This window comes from Mesocricetus auratus, unplaced genomic scaffold (assembly GCF_017639785.1).
Source record: "Mesocricetus auratus isolate SY011 unplaced genomic scaffold, BCM_Maur_2.0 Super-Scaffold_100021, whole genome shotgun sequence".
Lineage (NCBI taxonomy): Eukaryota > Metazoa > Chordata > Mammalia > Rodentia > Cricetidae > Mesocricetus > Mesocricetus auratus.
The window spans coordinates 6,420,983-6,440,286 of record NW_024429202.1 but is presented as its reverse complement, the minus strand read 5'-3'; the positions used below and the strand labels follow the sequence as shown (position 1 = coordinate 6,440,286).

General features: G+C 50.3%; 1 protein-coding gene across 8 annotated transcripts; it reads right to left on the bottom strand.

The window, feature by feature from the left end:
- Window positions 1–207: 207 nt before the first annotated feature.
- Taf8 (TATA-box binding protein associated factor 8) lies at window positions 208–18,744 on the bottom strand. Of its 8 annotated transcripts, none has more exons than XM_040729324.1 (10): window positions 18,663–18,744; window positions 17,335–17,491; window positions 16,288–16,386; window positions 15,890–15,952; window positions 14,430–14,554; window positions 12,800–12,947; window positions 12,023–12,165; window positions 8,406–8,545; window positions 1,566–1,693; window positions 208–443 (listed from the first exon to the last, which is right to left on the bottom strand). In XM_040729324.1, exons 1-10 carry the CDS (start codon window positions 18,699–18,701, stop codon window positions 223–225), a joined length of 1,263 nt encoding a protein of 420 aa, XP_040585258.1. In that variant the 5' UTR covers window positions 18,702–18,744; the 3' UTR covers window positions 208–222. The 8 variants fall into 8 exon arrangements, 6 of the variants coding, with proteins under 6 accessions (XP_040585258.1, XP_040585259.1, XP_040585260.1 ...); XM_040729325.1 differs by having other exon boundaries at window positions 208–401; XR_005870089.1 differs by lacking the exon at window positions 8,406–8,545 and having other exon boundaries at window positions 324–443.
- Between the last annotated feature and the right edge of the window lie 560 nt (window positions 18,745–19,304).

Here is a 19,304-nt window from a genome sequence, read left to right as displayed (position 1 = left end):
CTCGGCGCTCGCCACTCATCTTTCCTCCCTCCCTCCCTCCCTCCCTCCCTTCCTCCCTCCCTCCCTCCCTCCCTCCCTCCCTTCCTCCCTCCCTCCCTTCCTTCCTCCATTTGACTTGTTCAACCTGAAGTCTAACTCAACAGTCACCAGCCCCAGCCCAGAAAGGGACTGTGTACCCTCCTCTGAGATGCCAGGTACCATAGCGTACTTCTGCAGATGCCATCACTTGCCATGTTGATTAAGTCCCCATGTAGCCCAAGCACACCCTTGTTTTTGACAATCACAAACAAGGAGCAATTGACTCCACTCAAATGAAACCATGGTAAGACACTGTTTTTTACTATCAGACCAGTAAATTTCCACAAGTCTCAAGACAACGGCATGGTAAGGAAGCAGGCACTCTGTGGAAGTGGAAATTGACACAGGATCAGAGAACAGGTGACCTGTTTAGCAAGCATAAGCATCAAGTGTCACACACAGAGCTTGTCACTGAATAGACACACAAAAAAAGCAGGAGGTGGGCTTGAAAAGATGGCTCAGCAGTGAGGAGCACTTGTTGCTCTTACAAAGGACCAGATTCACTTCCCAGCATCCACAAGGTGGTTCACAACCATCTATAACTCCAATTCTGGGGGATCTGATGCCCTCTTCTGACCCATGTAGGTACTGCACACACATGGTGCACATATGCATATACAAGCAAAACACTCATAAAATGAAATAGAGGAATCTTTAAATTAAAACAAAAAAGAACATGTACCACTTGCTCTTCCAGAGGATCCAAGTTTGGTTCGCAGCATCTAGATCAGTTTACAAATTGCCTGTATCTCCAGCTCCAGGGTATCTGCCTCCCTCTTCTGGCCTCTGTGGGTACCCATTTCACAAGCACATACCCCTCCACCCAACACACACACACACACACATACACACACACACACACACACACACAAATAAAACTTTTTATTTACTGATTTATTTATTTTGAGACAGGGTCTCTTTAGAGAGCCCTGGCTGTTCTGGAACTCTCTATGTAGACTAGGCTATCCTTGAACTCACAGAGATCTACCTGCCTCTGTCTCCCGAGTGCTAGGATTAAAGACATGGGCCACTGTGACTGGCAAAAAAAAAAAAAAAAAAAAAAAGCAGGTGACCCGAGAGTCAGACTGAGAGTGAAGGAAGAGGCCTGTGTCACAAAATTGTGCATCCATGAATCAGAAAGGAATTCTTTATTATTGACAAGGAAGACACACTAGCCACGAGGAGAAAGTATGGTATTGACACATGCTATAAAAGGGAGAGATATACACATGTGTTTCATACACACAATAATACATAAAACCATACTGACTCATCAGTAGGTCTCATGGATGAGGTCTGAGAGTCTGGGATGTGGGAGGAGGAAGATATTTATTATATATATTATTAAATGTATATATTTCTGTCTTTTAAATTTTATGCTGTATATATATTATCTATTCACAATTAAATAACTTATAGCAAAGAAAAAACATTAAGTGAACGATGTGTAGATGACCCCATGTCATAAGCACCAAGAGAGGAAATACCTTGTGTTTGCTTCCAAGGACAGAAGGGTCCATGGCAAATCTTCACCTGCAGGCCGGGTCCTCCACGACTTGCAGCTGGACCACGGAAGCTGATGTTCAGACAGTCAGGCACTTGCTTCAGGGTGAGCCTGAGTGAAAGGGAAGAACGATAAACCTGTCACTAGGAGAATTCAAAGCTGGCAATAAATGGCAAGGCTCTTGTTCCCACAAAGACACCGAGAAGAGCCTCTGGGGATCCTGGCTCGCCCTGGACACACCGCTGTGCTGGAGCTGTCACTCAGTGGGACAGCAGGTGCCCAACAGGCACAAGGCCCTGAGTTCAATCCCCTGCTCCAGAAAAGGAAGAGCTACATGAGGCCCTTGGAGACTCGGGGACCCTGAGGATAAAGGAGTGCTGTCCTTTCCAAAGGTTTAGGAAGGCTCACCAGTTGCAGCCACCCTTTCCTGAGGCAGTCCTGATTTGGAGGTGACGGAATTGTTCTAACCCTCCTGGTATAATCTGGGTTTACAAGGGCAAAGGCTCCACAGAGATGTTACAAGAGGAACAAAGCCTCAGGGCCAAGCGGGACCGACGCTCAGGCCTCTGGGCTGGCTCCATCAAGCTGCTCCTCACTTGCCCTCCCCCTGCCTCTGCTTACTCACCTCTTCCAATGCCTCCCTGGGTGGCCACCCCACCCCTCTGGGATCTCAGCAGAGGCTGCAGGCCTCGGGCCAGCCCTCCAATCACACCTTCTCTTGGTCAGAGGAGGCAGAACAGGTTCCTGTGTGTTTATCCATCTCCCTGGCAACACAGGCCTCCACAGGAGCTGCCATCCAGGTATCTGTGGGTTTGTTTCCTGCCTCTCCTTAGGTATAGGTATGTTCTGCCTCTCTGAGGCTGAGACCAATCTACCCCCAGTTTCTGCATGGCTAGCTGCCCCCCACCCCGCCATGATTCATAATTGGCAAAGGCCAAACTGTGTGGAACTGAGAGAAATTGTGTTTCTCACACTCCCTCTAGCCAGAAGGCTCCCAGGCCTACCCATGACCCCCTGCCTACCCATCCCTCTACATAGCAGCTCAAGTCCTTGTCAAGCCAAGCGGCACCATCTCAGACCCTCCCACCCTCCAGGTGCACATGCTCCTGCCTCTGACTGAGAACACGACTGTGTGTCCTGTTCCGTTTCCACAAAGATGGCTGCATATCGTGCTCTGCTCAACTAGAACGTTTGTTTCAGGCCACTTTTTAAAAAGTGCAGCTCCTTCAGCAACTCCTGCTGCCACTCTATTTTGTGGCGTGAGTGCTGCCTCTTATCTGCCCTGACAGGAAGGTGGCCACTTGTATGGCCTGCACTACCCAGTCTCAAGTCCCTTGTCAGAGACCCTGAAAGAAGTGGGGTAGAGGGCAGGGTTGGCGTGAAGGCTCTGCTGCACACTGCCTGTCCCCGCGCCACCAGCCCAGCCTTCGCACACCATCCCCGTGATGCTTACTGTGCTTGCCTCCCCATCCTCCAGTCAGCCAGCACCGCGAACGTCCCGCTTTCTCCCCAAGGCTCACCGCCTGAGCTACACTCCATGTGTGTTTTGAGCCGTCCATCCCCAGACACTCTGTAAGTGCCAGGAAGGCGGAGGCCTAGGTCCACCTGTGCTGTTGCCAGGGTCTCTATCCATAGGGTCACCCGGGTCACCCGCAGATGCTCAGGGCTGTTTGTCAATCAGTGACTGGAGATGGAAGGGAAAGACGGGGAGAAGCTGGAGGACCACGGGAGAAGCAGACGTCAGGAGTGCAGATCCAGGAGCTGAGGAAGCTTCTCCTTGCAGGGTAGGAAGCCCCTGTCTGGCACCCACACACACGCACAGACACACAACCTACAGTGGTTTTGGTGGATGAATTCCCCGAGGCAGGAACTGCATCGGTCTTGTTCACCACCGTATCCTTGCAGCTGGCACAGTGCCTGGCGCTCGCAGAAGGCTCTAGATCTCTATTTGCTACATGAATGAGGGGGGTGAGTGACTGGCACTTGGGGCCGTTTGGACTCAGGGTGGAAGGCCTCTGGAGGGTCTGCCACCTCACCGCAAGGGCAAGAATGGGGGACAAAGGCTGGGAAGAGCAGGGAGCCCCAAACATCGGGGGGGGGGCAGCATCAAGAGAGGTGACTGCCTCGATGTAAATGAAAAGAAGACCCTAGCGTGGTCTACCCAGAAGACTTGGAAATAAGCCCATGCTGCCCGGCCTGCGCCCTGCCCCAAAGTTGGCAACCAGGGCTGCCTGATCTCAGTGCTGGTTTCCAGCCTGGCAGAGTGGCGTGGCTGGAGAGAAAGGTTAAGTAAGACTGATCGGGTAATAGTAACAGTATAACCATCTTTAATTCCAACAGGGGGGCGGGGGGCAGCCAGAGAGGGCTCTGGGACGAAGAGTGACGGCTGCTTTCCCTGGGAACTTGAGATGGGCTCCCAGCACCCATATTTGACAGCTCAGTTTCTTTTTTGGTTTTTCCAGATAGGGTTTCTTGGGACAGGGTTTCACTGTACAGCCCTGGCTGGAGCTCAGTAGACCAGGCTGGACTTTGTAGAACAGGCTGCCTTCAAACTCACTGTGCACCACCACCCAACTCACAATTTCTTTTTGTTTTTTGTTTTTTGTTTTTACGAGACAGGGTTTCTCTGTTTTGGAGGCTGTCGGTCCAGCCTGGCCTCGAACTCACAGAGATCCGCCTGCCTCTGCCTCCCGAGTGCTGGGATTAAAGGCGTGCGCCACCAACGCCCGGCTCAACTCACAATTTCTTAAAACTCCAACTCCCAGGGATCCAGTGCGCTCTTCTAGATCCCAAGGGAACCTGTCCTTTGATCCCAGCCCTCAGGAGGCAGAGCTGAGTTTAAAACTTGGTCTACTTAGGAGTTCAAGGCCAGTCAGGGACACACAATGAGTCTCCCTCTTTCTTTCACACAGAGTGTGGAAAGAGATGAATTAGAACTGACAAGTTGGCCAGGTGTTGGAACAGAGCTAGTTCCAGGACAGCCTCCAAAGCTACACAGAGAAACCCTGTCTCGAAAAACAAAAAAAAAAAAAAAACAAAACAAAACAAAAAAAAAAGATGGGCCTGTGAGCAGAGCTACCCAGGAAGCCTATGCCCAAGTGGTGATCATTACAGGCCTGTCTGTCTGTCTTCCTTTCCTTCCTTCCTTGTTTATTTTGTTCTTTTGAAACAAGGTCTCACTATGTAGCTCTGGCTGTTCTGGAACTATATAGACAAAGCTGGTCTTAAACTCAGAGATCCTCCTGCCTCTGCCTCCTGAGTGCTGGGATTTAAGGTGTGCACCACTATGCCAGGCTCCCAGGCTTACTTCTAATAGTCTTACGAAGAAGAGAGTTCACAGGCCAAGCAGCATGTGGATGGTGAGACAGACTGTTAAACTCTCGCACAGCTACACATGAAAAGTCACTGTGCAACAGAATGAAACTGACTAAAGTGGGCGTGGTGGCACAGGCCGTAGCCCCAGACTCGGAGGCTGGGGGATCTCTGTGAGTGTGAGGCCAGCCTGCTCTACAGGGTGAGTTCCAGGCCAGCCAGGGCTAACCAATGAGAGCCTGTCTCAAAAAACAAGAATAAAAAATGGAAACAGTAAAAGCAGACAAATGACACAACCACCAAAGTAGGTCTCAAGAGGACAATGTAGAGTGAAAAAAGTCACCTGGCCCCAAAAGGTGACTTCATAATTTCACTGACTGACATTAGCTCTCAGAGATGGGGGACTGAGACCAATGGCAGAGTAATGAGAGCAGACTGGAAAGAGAAGCACTGTGATGTGGTGACGCTGGGGGCTACCTTTGTGGTCACACAAACCTGCGCCACAACACTTCGAGAAGAACACGTGTCAGTACACGCACACACACCTGTCACACACACCCCTCTCTCTTACACACCTGTCATACACACACCCATCACACACACACCCTCTCTTACACACCTCTCACACACCCCTTTATCTCACACACACCCCTCATACACACACCCCTCTTACACACCCCTCTCACACACATACCCCTCTCTCACACCCCCTTTTCTCTCTCACACACACAAACACGAATGCACACACGCACACAGGGCTATCTGCCTGAGCTCTGGGGACCTCGTCACTGCCGACACTGACTGATACTATAGTACTGAGGGAAGACAGGATGGAGGGAAGTATGGGGATCTGAGTCACAATGGACTTCAGCGTACATGTTTCTGCAACATCCTGCTCAATCTGAGTTATTTAAGATGGGGGTCTTATGTAGTCCAGGGTGGCCCCAAACTCACTATGAACCCATGGAAGGCCTTGGACTCCTGACCTCCATGCCTCCACCTCTGAATGCTGGGATTATGAGTGCTGTGCCATGCCTGCTCACTGTAATTACTTCAAAAGGAAAATTCAAAGATCCATCAGATATATACTGACAGAGTGAGGGATGCAGAAGCCGTCTGTGCCCTCGCACCTGTACACAATGGAAATTACACAGGAAGAATTAGGGAAAACAGATAAAACATGTGACAAAACGCTAAGTACTGCAGTTGGGTGAGGAATCTTTCTTTACCCCCCTACAGATAATTTTTCTTGAGTAAGGAGGACTCCTTAGGGTTTCATACACTCTCTAATTTGGGAAAGCTGAGTCAAGAGACTTGCCAAATTCAAGGTGTGCCTGAACTGCAGAGTGAGTTCAAGGCCAACCTGGGCAACTTAGTAAGACCTTGTCTCAAAACTAAAAGTTGAAAGAAAAAAAAAGCTAGTTTTATACCCAAGAAAAGCAGTATATAATACTTATTACCCGCCATTTGAAAGGTCCTAGGTTCGATTCATTTACCAAGTTTTTATTCTGAATTTTATTACAGGCTTTTTCCTAAGTTACACTTTATTTTCCCTCTAAGAAGACTCTCCCAACTTATAAAAATAGAAATATATAGATATACATTGAGAATTCTGTCTCAGCACAACACCACCCAGGTCAATGTCCCAGCATCTCTGCTCTAAGAGAAATCACAGCTCCGAGGCCAGGGCAGCTAGAGCCCCTCCCCCCACCTCCCACAACATGCCTGACCAACAGGCATTGGCTTCGGACAGTGACCATGGTGCAGCAGGGTGCTGACTAGAAGGGGCAGGAAGGACAAGGAGTGGCAGCTCCTAACTGGCCGGGCACTGGATTTCAGCCGCTGGTCATGAGCTGTCAAGTGCATCCCAAGCTCTCACAATGGAGGCCAGTTGGTCTTGTTCCCATCTGGAAGTTCTGAGTCACTATGAAAATACTCCTGTTTGGTTGAGAGCCCAGAAAGCTCACTTTCTCACCACTTTGTGACCTTTCTTCAATTTCAGACAGAGCTTTTTTTCCTCCAGGCAAAGGGACCAAAGACTCCAGAGTACAGCGGGGAAGTTGCAACCTCCCTGCCCAGATGCGTAAGTGATCATAGCATGCGGCAGGACCACCAAGCCGGGAGACACAGTGAGTTCTGGGATAGCCTGGGCTACAGAGTGAGAGCCTGTCTCAAAAACACACGGGGGGTCGGGTGAGAGGTGAAAAAGAGGAGGAGCGGCAGCGGCCAAGGTGGAGTATGGAGAGAAATATTATACACGGCTCAGCGCTCCGACCCTGGAAGGACACAGCCTCTTCCTATCATGTTCCATGTGTCCATCCACTCTGCCTTGGGTTTGGTTTCTCAATGCCTCTTTTCAGAACCAGCCAAAGACAGCAACTTGCAGTGTCTTCCCTGAGGCAGGGTTCACGATTAGTGGGGAAAGCAAGGGATGGCATCTTCTTCCCAGGGAGGTGCAGGAGGGTGGGGACAGACTTGCTCCTTGACAGTTCTGCTCTCAGCAGGACCCTCGGGCGGGAGGACCGTGGCTTCCACCATCAGCTGTGTTTCTCAACTAAGCCTCGCCCTCAAAACAAGCCCCACCCCACCTGCTAAGCCCTCTTCAAGGTGTATTATCCCAGAAGAACTAACCACACCACAGGCTCCGGTCAGACCGTCATCACCAGAAGGGTGCTCTGAGACCCATGTTCAAGGGGATGTCCCCAGTGATCCGCTTCAGTCAATGCTGGTCAGAGATAAGGCCACTCTGATGGCCACTGTCATCTTCATTAACACATGTACTCCTAGCTCCTGCCAGCCCCAGATCAAAGCCACAGTGTGGGCCTGTTTCTAACATGATGAGGGTTACAAAGTCACTTTCCATCAGTTCCACAGGGATCTTGGGGCCCAAGTCCAGAGAGAAGTGAGATGAGGTTCTGGGCTGGTAAATCAATGCCATGATTCTTGTGGGGGATCCGGGTGGCCTGGAAGACATACTTGGCAGAGAGTGGGCCCTTTTCTTCCTGCCACTTTCCCTGGCCCTCCAGGTTTCAGAGGAATGACGTCCTGGGATTAGTCAATGCGTCAGCAGCAGCCCCCTGGCCTGTTTGCAAAGCAGGCTGTCTTCAGAGACGGCGCTACTGACATGATACGGCCTGGGCAAGGGCAAAAGGATGTCACCTTCTTCTCCCTCTGATTTCACGCCCCCAGGAAAGCGGCGTCCTCTCCCTTACAGGGCGGTTTCCATCCCAGCTCAGGAGAGGGACCTGGAAAGGAGAAGAACCAGAGAGCCTGCCAGGGGCCTCTTGCTCTCCTGGGAGGGAGCAGCTCTAGGCTGGCAGGGTGGCCTTGGCTGCAGGACACGGACATGGAAGTGCAGAGGGTGCATGCGGGAGCCAAGGAGGATAGGCAGGGAAGACGACTTCCTCTGGCCCAAGTAGTGCTCCCCAAGCTTGCACCCACTGGTGAGCCTGTTCCTGCCAAGAACAAACAAGCAGACTGGAGCAGGCCTGTACCCCAGCCTCCAACTCACTTCTTCCTGCGGATCTTGGGCTTCTTCACGGGGCGCAGGTAGGGGTTATCAATGACGCTCTCCTCCCCGTTCCGGCTGCCAGACAAGGAGGAGTTCTGCTGCAGCACAGAAGCGTTCTCTTTCTCAGCTCCAGAGTCGCCCTTTGAGTAAAAGCCGAAATAAAGCAGAGCACCAGTGCTGTGAGGAGAGAGATGCCCACAGCCACAGCCACCAGCGCTGTGAGGAGAGAGATGTCTCCTGAGAAAGGAGACGATGGAGCCACTGTCTTTCCAGGGTCGCCATCTCTGCCCCAGACTCAGTGAGACCTGGGCAGGGCTGGCTCGAAAGGGAGCTTTGACAAAGTGAAAGACTCCAGGGCCCTCAGCCTCTTCAGAAGGTGGGGGGTGTGAAGTAATGGAGACCTGGGAGTGGGGGCTAGAATTTAGATGCTTAGGGAGGAAGCCTAACCCAACAGCATGACAAAAGTAGCCATGGGTACTGTGGAGTAAGAGACACAGGGTTGCCGGGCAGTGGTGGCGCACACCTTTAATCCCAGCACTCGGGAGGCAGAGGCAGGTGGATCTCTGTGAGTTCGAGGCCAGCCTGGTCTACAAAGTGAGTTCCAGGACAGCCTCCAAAGCCACAGAGAAACCCTGTCTCGAAAAACCAAAAAAAAAAAAAAAAAAAGAGACACAGGGTTAGAACGCATCAGCGAACAGAATAGCTCTCCTAGGCCCAAACTAACACATTTGTCCAAAATCTCTCATCTCTGGCACTTGGAACAAGGGACATATAACCATATTCCACCATATTCCAGAACTTTCTGGAATCCTGAAGTAAAGCTCACCAAGGCAAAGCAGTTTGCAGCAGATGCCACATATATATATTATCAATGCCTGTCACCTGTCAATCAGACTCTTTATTTTAATTTATTTTTGTTCTTTAAAGTGAGCAGTGGCAGCAGGGTCAGGGCATGAAATATACCAAACCCTGACCTGGCCACTCAGGCAGGCCTGGAGACCAGAAGCTGGCCTGGCAGCGCCCCCTGGTGACACACCAAGAGTTCCCTGGAGGAACTGAGTACTCCTCTAATAGATTTAAAGGAGACCTCAGACCCTAACCAGCAGTGGCTGCTGTCACTGTGATCCTGTGACCAGATGGCACAATATGAATAGAGAGTTAATTCTTCTCAAGGGACAGTTGGCCTGGGGTGAGGACACCGGGCTCTGCTTGCTGGCCTGAAGACTCTGGGTGGCTCCTAGGTTTGCCACAAACCCACAATATCCCATTAACTCTGCTCTCCCCAAAAGCCACTCTCCTGAAGAGAACACATGCATGACTCCTCCTGCAGTAAGCCCGATGAGTGGACCTTTAGCCACCGGAGTCCCTCTCCAAAACAACTGCCCCAAGTCCAGCTGCGCTCATGTGGGGCCAGGTATGGGGGAGGTCTGTGTGGACACCCGCTCCTGGCCTGCCTGAGTTCTTAAGGGTTGAACAGAGCATCATCATCGACCATTCCCTCAGACTACCATTCCTCCACATCCAAACTCAACGTTACTCAGAGGCCACTTCAGTCCTGCCTTACACATGTTCTCAGTGAGTGACATGAAGGGGTAAAGGCCAGCTCTAGGTCCCACAAAAGTAGGATGTTAGGTGTTTCTCTAACAAGGACAGCTTGTGGAAATGTTACTTTCTGGTCCCCTTCAGGCACAGGCAGCTTTGAGACAGGAAGTAAAGCACCCATCTAACCCAATTATTTGTAGAAAAAATAAGGGGGGGCCAGGTGGTGGTGGCGCACGCCTTTAATCCCAGCACTCGGGGGGCACTCGGGAGGCAGAGGCAGGTGGATCTCTGTGAGTTGAAGGCCAGCCTGGTCTACAGAGCAAGTTCCTGGAGAGGCTCCAAAGCCACAGAGAAACCCTGTCTCGAAAACAAACAAACAAACAAAAAGGGGTGGGGGCCTTGTCACAAGCTCCTTGGGCCACCTGTGCAAGGCAGGAGGACACCAACAACCCCTACCTGTCTCTGGATGTCCATTCTGCTTCCATGCCAGAGGTTCCAAGTCGGCCCCCAACCCTGTGATCTCTCACCACCACCAGTTCAGACTCCCATCCGCTTGCCTCACAGCTTCATATGAGCAGCCTGCAGGCACCTCACATTCAGTGTGCCTCTGTTTCCCTAGGTCACCCACTCCAGTCCTCCCACTGTGGGGGCACAGCTACCATCCTTCAGGTGCTCTGAGCCAGGGGGTCTGCAATCAAACTTGTTTCTTTTCTGTCTCTTGGCTTTATCATCAATCCAATCAGACGTCTCCCCTGCCCCTGCTGTGAGCACCCAGGGAAGAGGAGCCACATCTATCCCCTGGCCTACGGCTGTGGCACTGTGACAGCTTCCCAACAGTAGCATCGCCCTTGGACCCACACCCAGCACAGCCATCAGTGATGCTTCCAGAAGTTCAGAAGTGCCCTCCTGTAACAGCTGGTCCCATCAGATTGGCCCTTCCCTGGCTCTCCATCCCAAACACTGGTGTTTCTCCGGCCCTCCGCACCAGCCATTACTTCTGCAAGGACTCTTTCTCAGAGAGTGGCACGGCTCACCTGTCCTCTCCCCTTCGAGTCTCCTGCTTGGTGGCCGACTCTCGGGTCCTATTACTGAGCGGCAAAGCCTCCACCTCACCACGCTCTGTTCTGTCCCGACACTCTCATCTTTAACACTGATGACTTCACAGACTACGTTTGAATCCATTCTCCCATTGTAAACACTGGCTCTCCCAGGCAGAACTTTATCTGCTGGGGTCATTGTTTTCCTCTAAGCAGCCAGAATGAAATCTGACAATGGTCAGGTGCTCACTGAGATGACTGGTGCGGTTTCTCATCTAAGAGTAAAAGTTAAACTTCTGGTTGCTTGCAGCTCAAATGTATGAGAAAACAAAACCCAAACTATTAACCACTCTAAAACTAATGGTCCCTTATGTTCAAGGACATGGAGAAAGAGGTCAGGGTTAAGACAGACCCTGAGAGACACAGTCACCAGGAGATAAAAGGACAGTTTAAAATTGGTCATTGAGTGATGTGACTGTGTGCCCTGCTATCATCCCAGCACTTGGCAGGGGAGGGATCAGGATTTTTTAACACATGGTTACATTTTTGCAGCCCACCAGAATAGCAACAAGTCCAAATAACTGTCTTTTTTGTGTACTTTGTATAGAAGAGCATATGGCTGGCTGTACAGCCTGAAACAGCAGAGGGTACCACAAGCTCCCTCGACCTCAGGCTGGCCTTGCAGGTACTATGCCCACTGCCTGCAAAGCTCACCGAGACACATGGTCAAACACCACCTTCTACATTCTACCCCCTTCCACGGGTCCATCGGAGCCTCTTTAGCTCCCTGAGGGCGGGGCTTTGTCAGGCTTGCCTTCTACTGGGTTCCCGGCACCTGGAATGGCATCTGGGCCCTCGATGTTCACCAACAATTGCTAAACAAGCCACTCCCTAGATGCGTCTTGGGATGGAGACTAGTCACACAGGCCCACCATGCAAGCTTCTAACAGACAGCCAGAGACCTGGGGAGGCCCTGCTCAGCTCCCAGGGCGGGGTCTAGTGTGGGATGTGTGAGGCCGGCAGAAGGGGAGAACCCACCGTGCTGACATGAAGAGCGGCGTTCTCTGTGTCTGTCTGCTCATCCTGTTCTGAGGAGTCTGTCTCTTCCATCTGCTGGATCTCCAGCTCAGAGGGAAGCAAGGCTGTGAGGTAGGGGACGGTGAAAGGTCTGGCAGCAATCACTGGGGATTGGAAGAGAGACATCACTCTGTCGAGCAGCCAGAGGGAGCCAGCTATGAATGTTGCCCAGTTACCATAACCTCAAGCTAGATAATTGCCCTTTCCCACAAGCCTCTGTGTTCTGCTAACTCACAGGTCTGGTGGCTGCCTGAGGTGATATGTGGGGAATGGCCAGCAGGCACCAAATGGACACTTACTGAGTGAACAGACCAAGCTCCCCAATCGCCTCTGCATAACTCAAGGTCCCCTATGGATATGAGTGACTTGGTCAACAAAGCTTAAATGAGACATAGCCCAGGAAAGGACATTGGTAAGCAACTGGCTGCAGATGCCAGTGCTCCTCCTACTACCCAGGCCGCCGCCTCCACAGGAGACTTTGCTGCCCAGGGCTCAGCCACCAGTGAGGTAACCTAAGCTCACTGCCTTGAGCAGCCAACATATAGAAGCCTTTCCGTTTGGAGTCATCAGTTAGGAAGAGTCTCTCAGGGCTTGGAGGAAGGATCTAGAGATCTGAAGAAACTGCACTAGAGAAAGACACGAAGGCTTACTCGTCTCTCTCCACCACATTGAGAAAAAAGAAAGACGGTGTGATAATCTCAAACAACAAAACAGGGTTCCCAGAGGGGTGACTCTCACAGGGGAAAGTGCTGACATCATCCTTGAAAAGACTCTGGGTCTCGCCTGTCTTGGCCATGAAGCGGGTGAGCGCTCGCTCCACATCTCGTCTCTGAGATGCAGCCTTCTCTCGAAGGACCTGGTAGTCAGACACTGGTTCACGGTATGTCTGGAACAACAGAGACACCAGGCTAAGCCCATGCCACATTCAGCTCTCCTTCGGCCCTCCCTTCCTGCAGCTATGTCCCACGACCTGGTGACTATCGTTAGAGTGAAGCAAATATTTACTACATAGTTGACCATGGCAGCCAGACTCAGGTATAAGACACTCGTCCTCAGGGAAGACACAGAAGCCCCACGAGCCTTGACCTCTGTTCCATCAGAGCAGCTTGGCATCCTTCAGTGAGTGAGCGGTGGCCCAAGCGCATTTGCATACTGTGTCATCTTGCTTTTTCCAACCCACCCTCTCCAAACAGACACACTGGTCCAAAAGGATTCCTCTAGAATTACAGAATCCTGGCGTGGTAGCACATGTCCCTAATCTCATCACCTGAGAGGCAGATGTAGGCAGATCTCAGTGAGGTCAAGGTCAGTCTAGTCTTAGGAAGGTGACAGAGGGAGGACAGAGGGGTAACGATACACACTTGTAATCCCAGCACTTCAGCAGTAGAGGTGGGAGGACCTGGAGCCTGAAGTAATCTTTTTTAACTACATACTGAGTTGGAGGCCAACCTGAGCTGTCTGCGGCTCTGTCTCCAAAACCATCACTAAAAGGAACTTTTTTTTTTTTTTTTTTGGTTTTTCGAGACAGGGTTTCTCTGTGACTTTGAAGGCTGTCCTGGAACTCGCTCTTGTAGACCAGGGTGGCCTCAAACTCACAGAAATCCTCCTGCCTCTGCCTCCCGAGTGCTGGGATTAAAGGTGTGTGCCACCAATGCCTGGCTTCTTACATTATTTTTATTGTCAGGATCCATTAACATACCATATTAAGAGATATGAACACTATGAATTAAACTGTATTCCCATAAAAAAAATGTTTAGATATAGTGAGCTAAATCCTGGCATCTCACATGACTATTTGTCAAGAGTCACCAAAAATGTCACTGACTAGGAAGAGTCGTGAAGTAGGGATAATGGTGTCCTATGGGAAGACAAAGTAAACTGTAGAGGTAGAAAGCCAGCACCATGTAGAGGGGACAGGAAGACGGGAGTGACACGTTGACACACCCTGAGAGAGGGCAAGGTGAACGTGGATCCCCTCACAGGATTTACAGGGAATATGGCCCTGATAACACCTTGGTTTTGAACGTCTAGGCCCCAGGCCTATGAAGTAATTCACGTCTACTGCTCTAAGTCGGCTACTTTGTAGCACTTTCTCATAGCAGCTCCAGGACACTTTGAGAGACTGCAGTCCAGGGCAACTGTATCGATTCCTTCTGGAGTCCTATCTCTCTTAGAGACAGCATCTCTGTAGCCCAGGCTGGCCTCACACTCATGGCCACCCTCTGCCTCAGCCTTCCAAGTGCTGGGGTTACAGGGGTGAGCCGTCATGCCTGAAACAAGATTGCTTCTCTCTAGGAAAGCTTTTATCCGCAGCCTTCCCTTGGCTGGTTTACATCATTCACAGCCCCTGGGTGGCTCCGCCACTCACCGGAGTTTTGATGTAGGTGTGGGGATCCGGAAACTCAGGAAAATGGCTGGGGATGTGTGGTGGGTGGGGCCTGTTCTGCCCTGCAGTGAGGGCCTTGGGTGTCACTGGCTGATTGGTCACTGGAGCTGCAACAGAATCACAACTGGTTACTTCTCCAACCCCTGCAGTCTACAGACAATAGTGCCTCTTCAGCCCCGCCCCCCCACATCTTCCCACTGGACCATGATTAAGCACCTTGTATTTCCATTGATAAAAAGTCGTCCATAACCTTTTCAGATCAGCACACACTGCCCTGCCTTGCCAGGTAATCTTGCTTGATATTTCAATCTGTGACAACCTGCCTGTAAGCCCCTTGCATCAACACCAAAGTCACTACATAAAGAACATGCTAAAGTCCATTATGGGCGTTAAATGAGTTGTTAGTTTTCTTCCCAGAGAGTGAGGGCACTTGGTGCAGCACAGGCCCGGCATGCAGAAGGCCCTGGGGTCCAATCCCCAGCGCGCACACACATTTCAGAGACCCCAAATAACAAACACTGTAAGAGGGGAAGGAACAGCGCCTACCACAGCTTCTCTCCAGCGCAGGTGGCACGATGGCTCAGTGGGGAAAGACTGCTGCCACCAAAGCCAGTCTCCAGGACCCACATGGTGGAGGAGACAGCTTCACAGCTTTCCTCTGACAGCCACACGTACACCACACACACACACACACACACACACAAAAACAGGTGCAATATCTAACATGATGCCAATGAAAAAAAGTGACTTTAAGAAACAAATATAGCAAAAAAAAAAAAAAAAGAAAGAAACAAATATAGCAATCCCCCCAAGTCCTAAAGACTAAAGCAGTTACTCCTTACTTAGTTTAAGGGACCCCATTTATCCTAAAGCAGAAGTAAACTCTTTACATAATAGGATACACGATACATATTTCAGACTTCTTTTGTTTGCTTGCTTTTTGAGTCAGAGTCCTGCCTGTGTATCTCAGAATTCTAGAGCACATCCTCACTCCTCCCACGTGCTAGGATTACAAGAGAAGCCAGCAAGCAGTGGCAGTTTAGATTATGCAAGCCACAAACCCTGCCTTTATGACATAAAAGCAATCACAGACAAATGAGTACAACTGCATGCCAATAAAATTATATTTACAAAAGCAAGCAGTGGAGCACATTCTGTCCATAAACCATATTTTATCATCCCTGATCTAAAGGAGCAAGAACTTGCATAGTCTTTCTGCATCATTGCTTGCTCTTCAGGTTAAAGTACTACAGCAGTGGTTCAGACTGGCTTAGAACCCTGCTGTCCAGTTAAAACCAAGCCGTGGGTGGCTAACGCACCCACACTGGAAGGAAGCTTGCAACAAGGCAATAGCTGCCACTCTGATGCCTGACCTATTCTCCAACGGAGTCCCACTATAATCATTGCATACTTACTAAATCCCCGGGTTCAAAGCCACTTACGTGCAGTGATGACCATTCTCTGGGATCGTTTTGCATAAGCAGGAAGAGTGTCCACATTGAACCCTAGGGACAAGAAAGCCAATCATTGCCTAGGCCATTGGATACTGAACATGGAGAGTGAAGTTAACAGTGTGAAAAGGGGGCTTAAACTCCCAACTGAGTCACTATTCTGCCCCTCAAAAGAAGACCCAGCAGAGCTCCCCAACAAGGACTTAGGGGATCTCCAAGATGGGCTCAAAGGATTCCTTCCTCTTAACTTTCTAAACCAAAAGCAAATCAAGGAAAACATGAAGGAATCCATGAACACTCAGCAGACACCCCAACCCCCAGGCCTCCCTCCCTCCCTAGTGGTCCTAACTCAGAGAAGGGAGAGTACTGGATGCTGGAGATGCACTCACCCATTTCGACCAGTGTGACCACGATATCCGACAGTGTGGGCTGGGTCCTAGCAGTGTGCTCGCAGTAAGACTTGGCACTTCTCCCAATTTCTGAGATGTCTACAAGAGTCAAAGGCCATGGTTCCTCCAAAGTTACATATAGGATCACCAGGTGAGCCAGCAGTCCTACTGTGTGTGTGTGTGTGTGTGTGTGTGTGTGTGTGTATGTGTGTATATGTGTGTGTATGTGTGTGTGTGTGTGTGTGTGTGTGTGTGTATGTGTGTGTGTGTGTGTGTGTATACACCCAATGACCAAAGGCGGGGCTCAAACAGGCACTTGTACACCTCACACAGAAGCCCAAATTCACAACTATCAGAAGGCAGGAAGGAAACTGACAAATGGATGAATAAACCAAGGGGTATACACACAAAACGGAGCATGTTGTTTGCTTATTTTTAGACAGGTTCTCAAACTCCATTTGTAGCAGAAACTAGACTTGAACTCCTGATATTGTTGCCTCCACCTCCCAAGGGCTAGAATTACAGGTGTGCCCACCCTATCCAACTCGACAAGGGAGTAAGTAGTCAGCCTTCAAAAGGAATGAAATTCTTCAAAAGGAATGAAATCTGTAACATGGATAAATTTTAAAACATTATGTTAAATGAAATAAGCCAGGCACAGACAACAGATATTTTCAGATTCCATTTATCTGATGTACAGAGAAAAAGCAAAGCCAAAGTCAGGGAAATGGCTCAAAGGTAAGGTGCCTCCTGCCCATGACCTTAGCTCCATGCCCGGGGCTCATACAGTGGAAGGAACAAACTGATTCCCACAGGTTATCCTATGACCTCCATACGTGTGCTATGGCATGCATACAGTCCCTAGCACATACACAAATAAGTAAATAAGACTAATTTTTTGTTTTGTTTTTTTCGAGACAGGGTTTCTCTGTATTGTTTTGGAGGCTATCCTGGAACTCGCTCTGTAGACCAGGCGTCACCCTTCCAAGAAAAAGGGGGCAGTATCTAAGATGGCGTTTCTGAAGTCCAGGGTGTCCTGGTACTCACAGCTCTGCAGCATCTCCGTCAATGTTTCCACAGATGCTTTCTCAGCGCTCTCAAATCCAGCCTCTGTCAGCAAGGAGCTCACAACCACTTGCAGAGTCCTCCTCCGGGCCAGGTGGTAGTTATCAGCAGGGTTAGTGGACTGCTTACTTCCTGATCGCTGAGAATCAGAAGCCCAGAAAGAGGACACCTTTAACCACTAGACAAGGATGCAACCAGAGCTCACACACAGTCGATGGCAAGCAGAAGTCACACTGTGGAGTTCACTCAAGCCGGCCTAATGCTAGAGACATAACCTAGGATGACATTGCCATCCTCTAACTTCAACCTCCAAGCATACAAATTACTGGTGTGTAGCAACTTTTGCCTGGACAGCAAAGGTTCTCTTTATCAGTGTTTAATACTTAAACTTACAGATCTCACCAAATGAGTAATAATTGGGCTTCCAAATCCAGAGGCTTCCAATAGGGTAAACACTACTTGCTCAAAAAAAAATATAATTACATGTAGGTGTGTGTGTGTGTGTTGTGTGTGTTCATGTGAGTGCAAGTGCCCCCGGAAACCAGAGAGGGCATCGGATTGCATTGAGCTGGAGTTACAGGCGGTTGTGAACTGACCCACGGAACTCCGGTGTTCTGGAAGAGCAAAAGCAGGTCTTAACCACTAAACCATCTCTCCAGTTCCTTCACCTCTTTCTGGAGCAAATTATCAGAATATATATACACGAGCCGTGGTGGTGGCGCACGCCTTTAGTCCCAGCACTCGGGAGGCAGAGGCAGGTGGATCTCTGTGAGTTCGAGGCTGGCCTGGTATTCGGAGCGAGTTCCAGGACAGCCTGGGCTACACGAGAACCCTGGGCGGGGGGATATATAGAATTTATACACGAATTATGGGATTGAGCGGATACTGTCTCTTGTTCCATCTCCACACCACTTCATTAACGAGGAAAATTAAAACGGCAACAACATCGGACGCAGGGGAGGGCTGCACTAACTTCAAAGACCGGCAAGGAAGGTAACTATTTCGAAAAGGAACTCCCTTCCAACTGTAGCTGGCCAGTAAGAGGACGAAAACAGCCTCTTCGGACCAATCAGAAGGAGTTCCGGGTTCCCACCCAACAGGGAGCGAGCCAATCATGTCGCGGGTGCACCAATTTGGGAGGCCGCCGCCAAATCCCGAGCAGCGGGAACCCGTTAGGCCAGAAAGACTTTCTAATCATCGGATCTCAGAATGGGCTTGGGTTTCTCTGTCCGAGATTGTGGCCCAAACCAAGGAAAATGTCCAGAAGACCCAAACCCTCTCGGCTTTACGCCGCGCCTTCCCACCCTTACCGTTCCAGAGCCACCAGGCCCGGCCGCCGTGTCGGCCATCTTGCTCTCACGTAGTGCGCGTGAGCGCAGGGCACGATGGGACTTGTAGTTGTCGGGTGGGGAGGTGGCGAAGGGCGTGGCCACAGGTGCCCCGCCTCGCGGTAAAGTGTGTGTCGTGGATGGGTGGGAGCAGAGGTGGGAAGACCCCAGCTCATGTGACTGTGTGAGCCTAGCTTTCGCGGGCCTTTTAGCCACTATGGCAGTGGCTCTGGAAAACTCTCTGTGGGTTGTACCGAGTTAAGAAGAACCTATTTTGGCCAGAAGTCAGCCATCTATTAACCCTAGCACTTTGAGGGTTAGCCGGAGGATCTGGAGATCCAGGCCAGTTTGGGACTACATAAGACCTTCCCTGTCAGGAAAAAACAAGTAAAAAAGTAAAAACAAAGCTATTGCTATGAAATAATGTCTCAAAACACACTGAAGGATGAACTTTGGGTAGCTGGAGAGATGATTCAGCGGCTAAGAGCACTGGCTGTTCTTCCAAAATCAGAGGCAGCTGTGAGCCACTCAACATAGGTGCTGAGATTTTTGAACTCTGATTCTCTCCAACAGCAGTATGTGCTCTTAACCATTGAGCAGTCTCTCCAGCCCAAAAGTGCGGTC

Excerpts from the sequence above, each read along its gene's own strand:
- Taf8 (XM_040729324.1), bottom strand. The coding sequence starts at position 18,701 with ATGGCCGACACGGCGGCCGGGCCTGGTGGCTCTGGAACG. Across the intron at positions 14,555-15,889 it reads GAGAATGGTCATCACTGCAC|CTCCAGTGACCAATCAGCCA; the intron begins GTAAGTGGCTTT and ends ATTCTGTTGCAG. Across the intron at positions 8,546-12,022 it reads CCGCTCTTCATGTCAGCACG|GGCGACTCTGGAGCTGAGAA; the intron begins GTGGGTTCTCCC and ends TTTTACTCAAAG.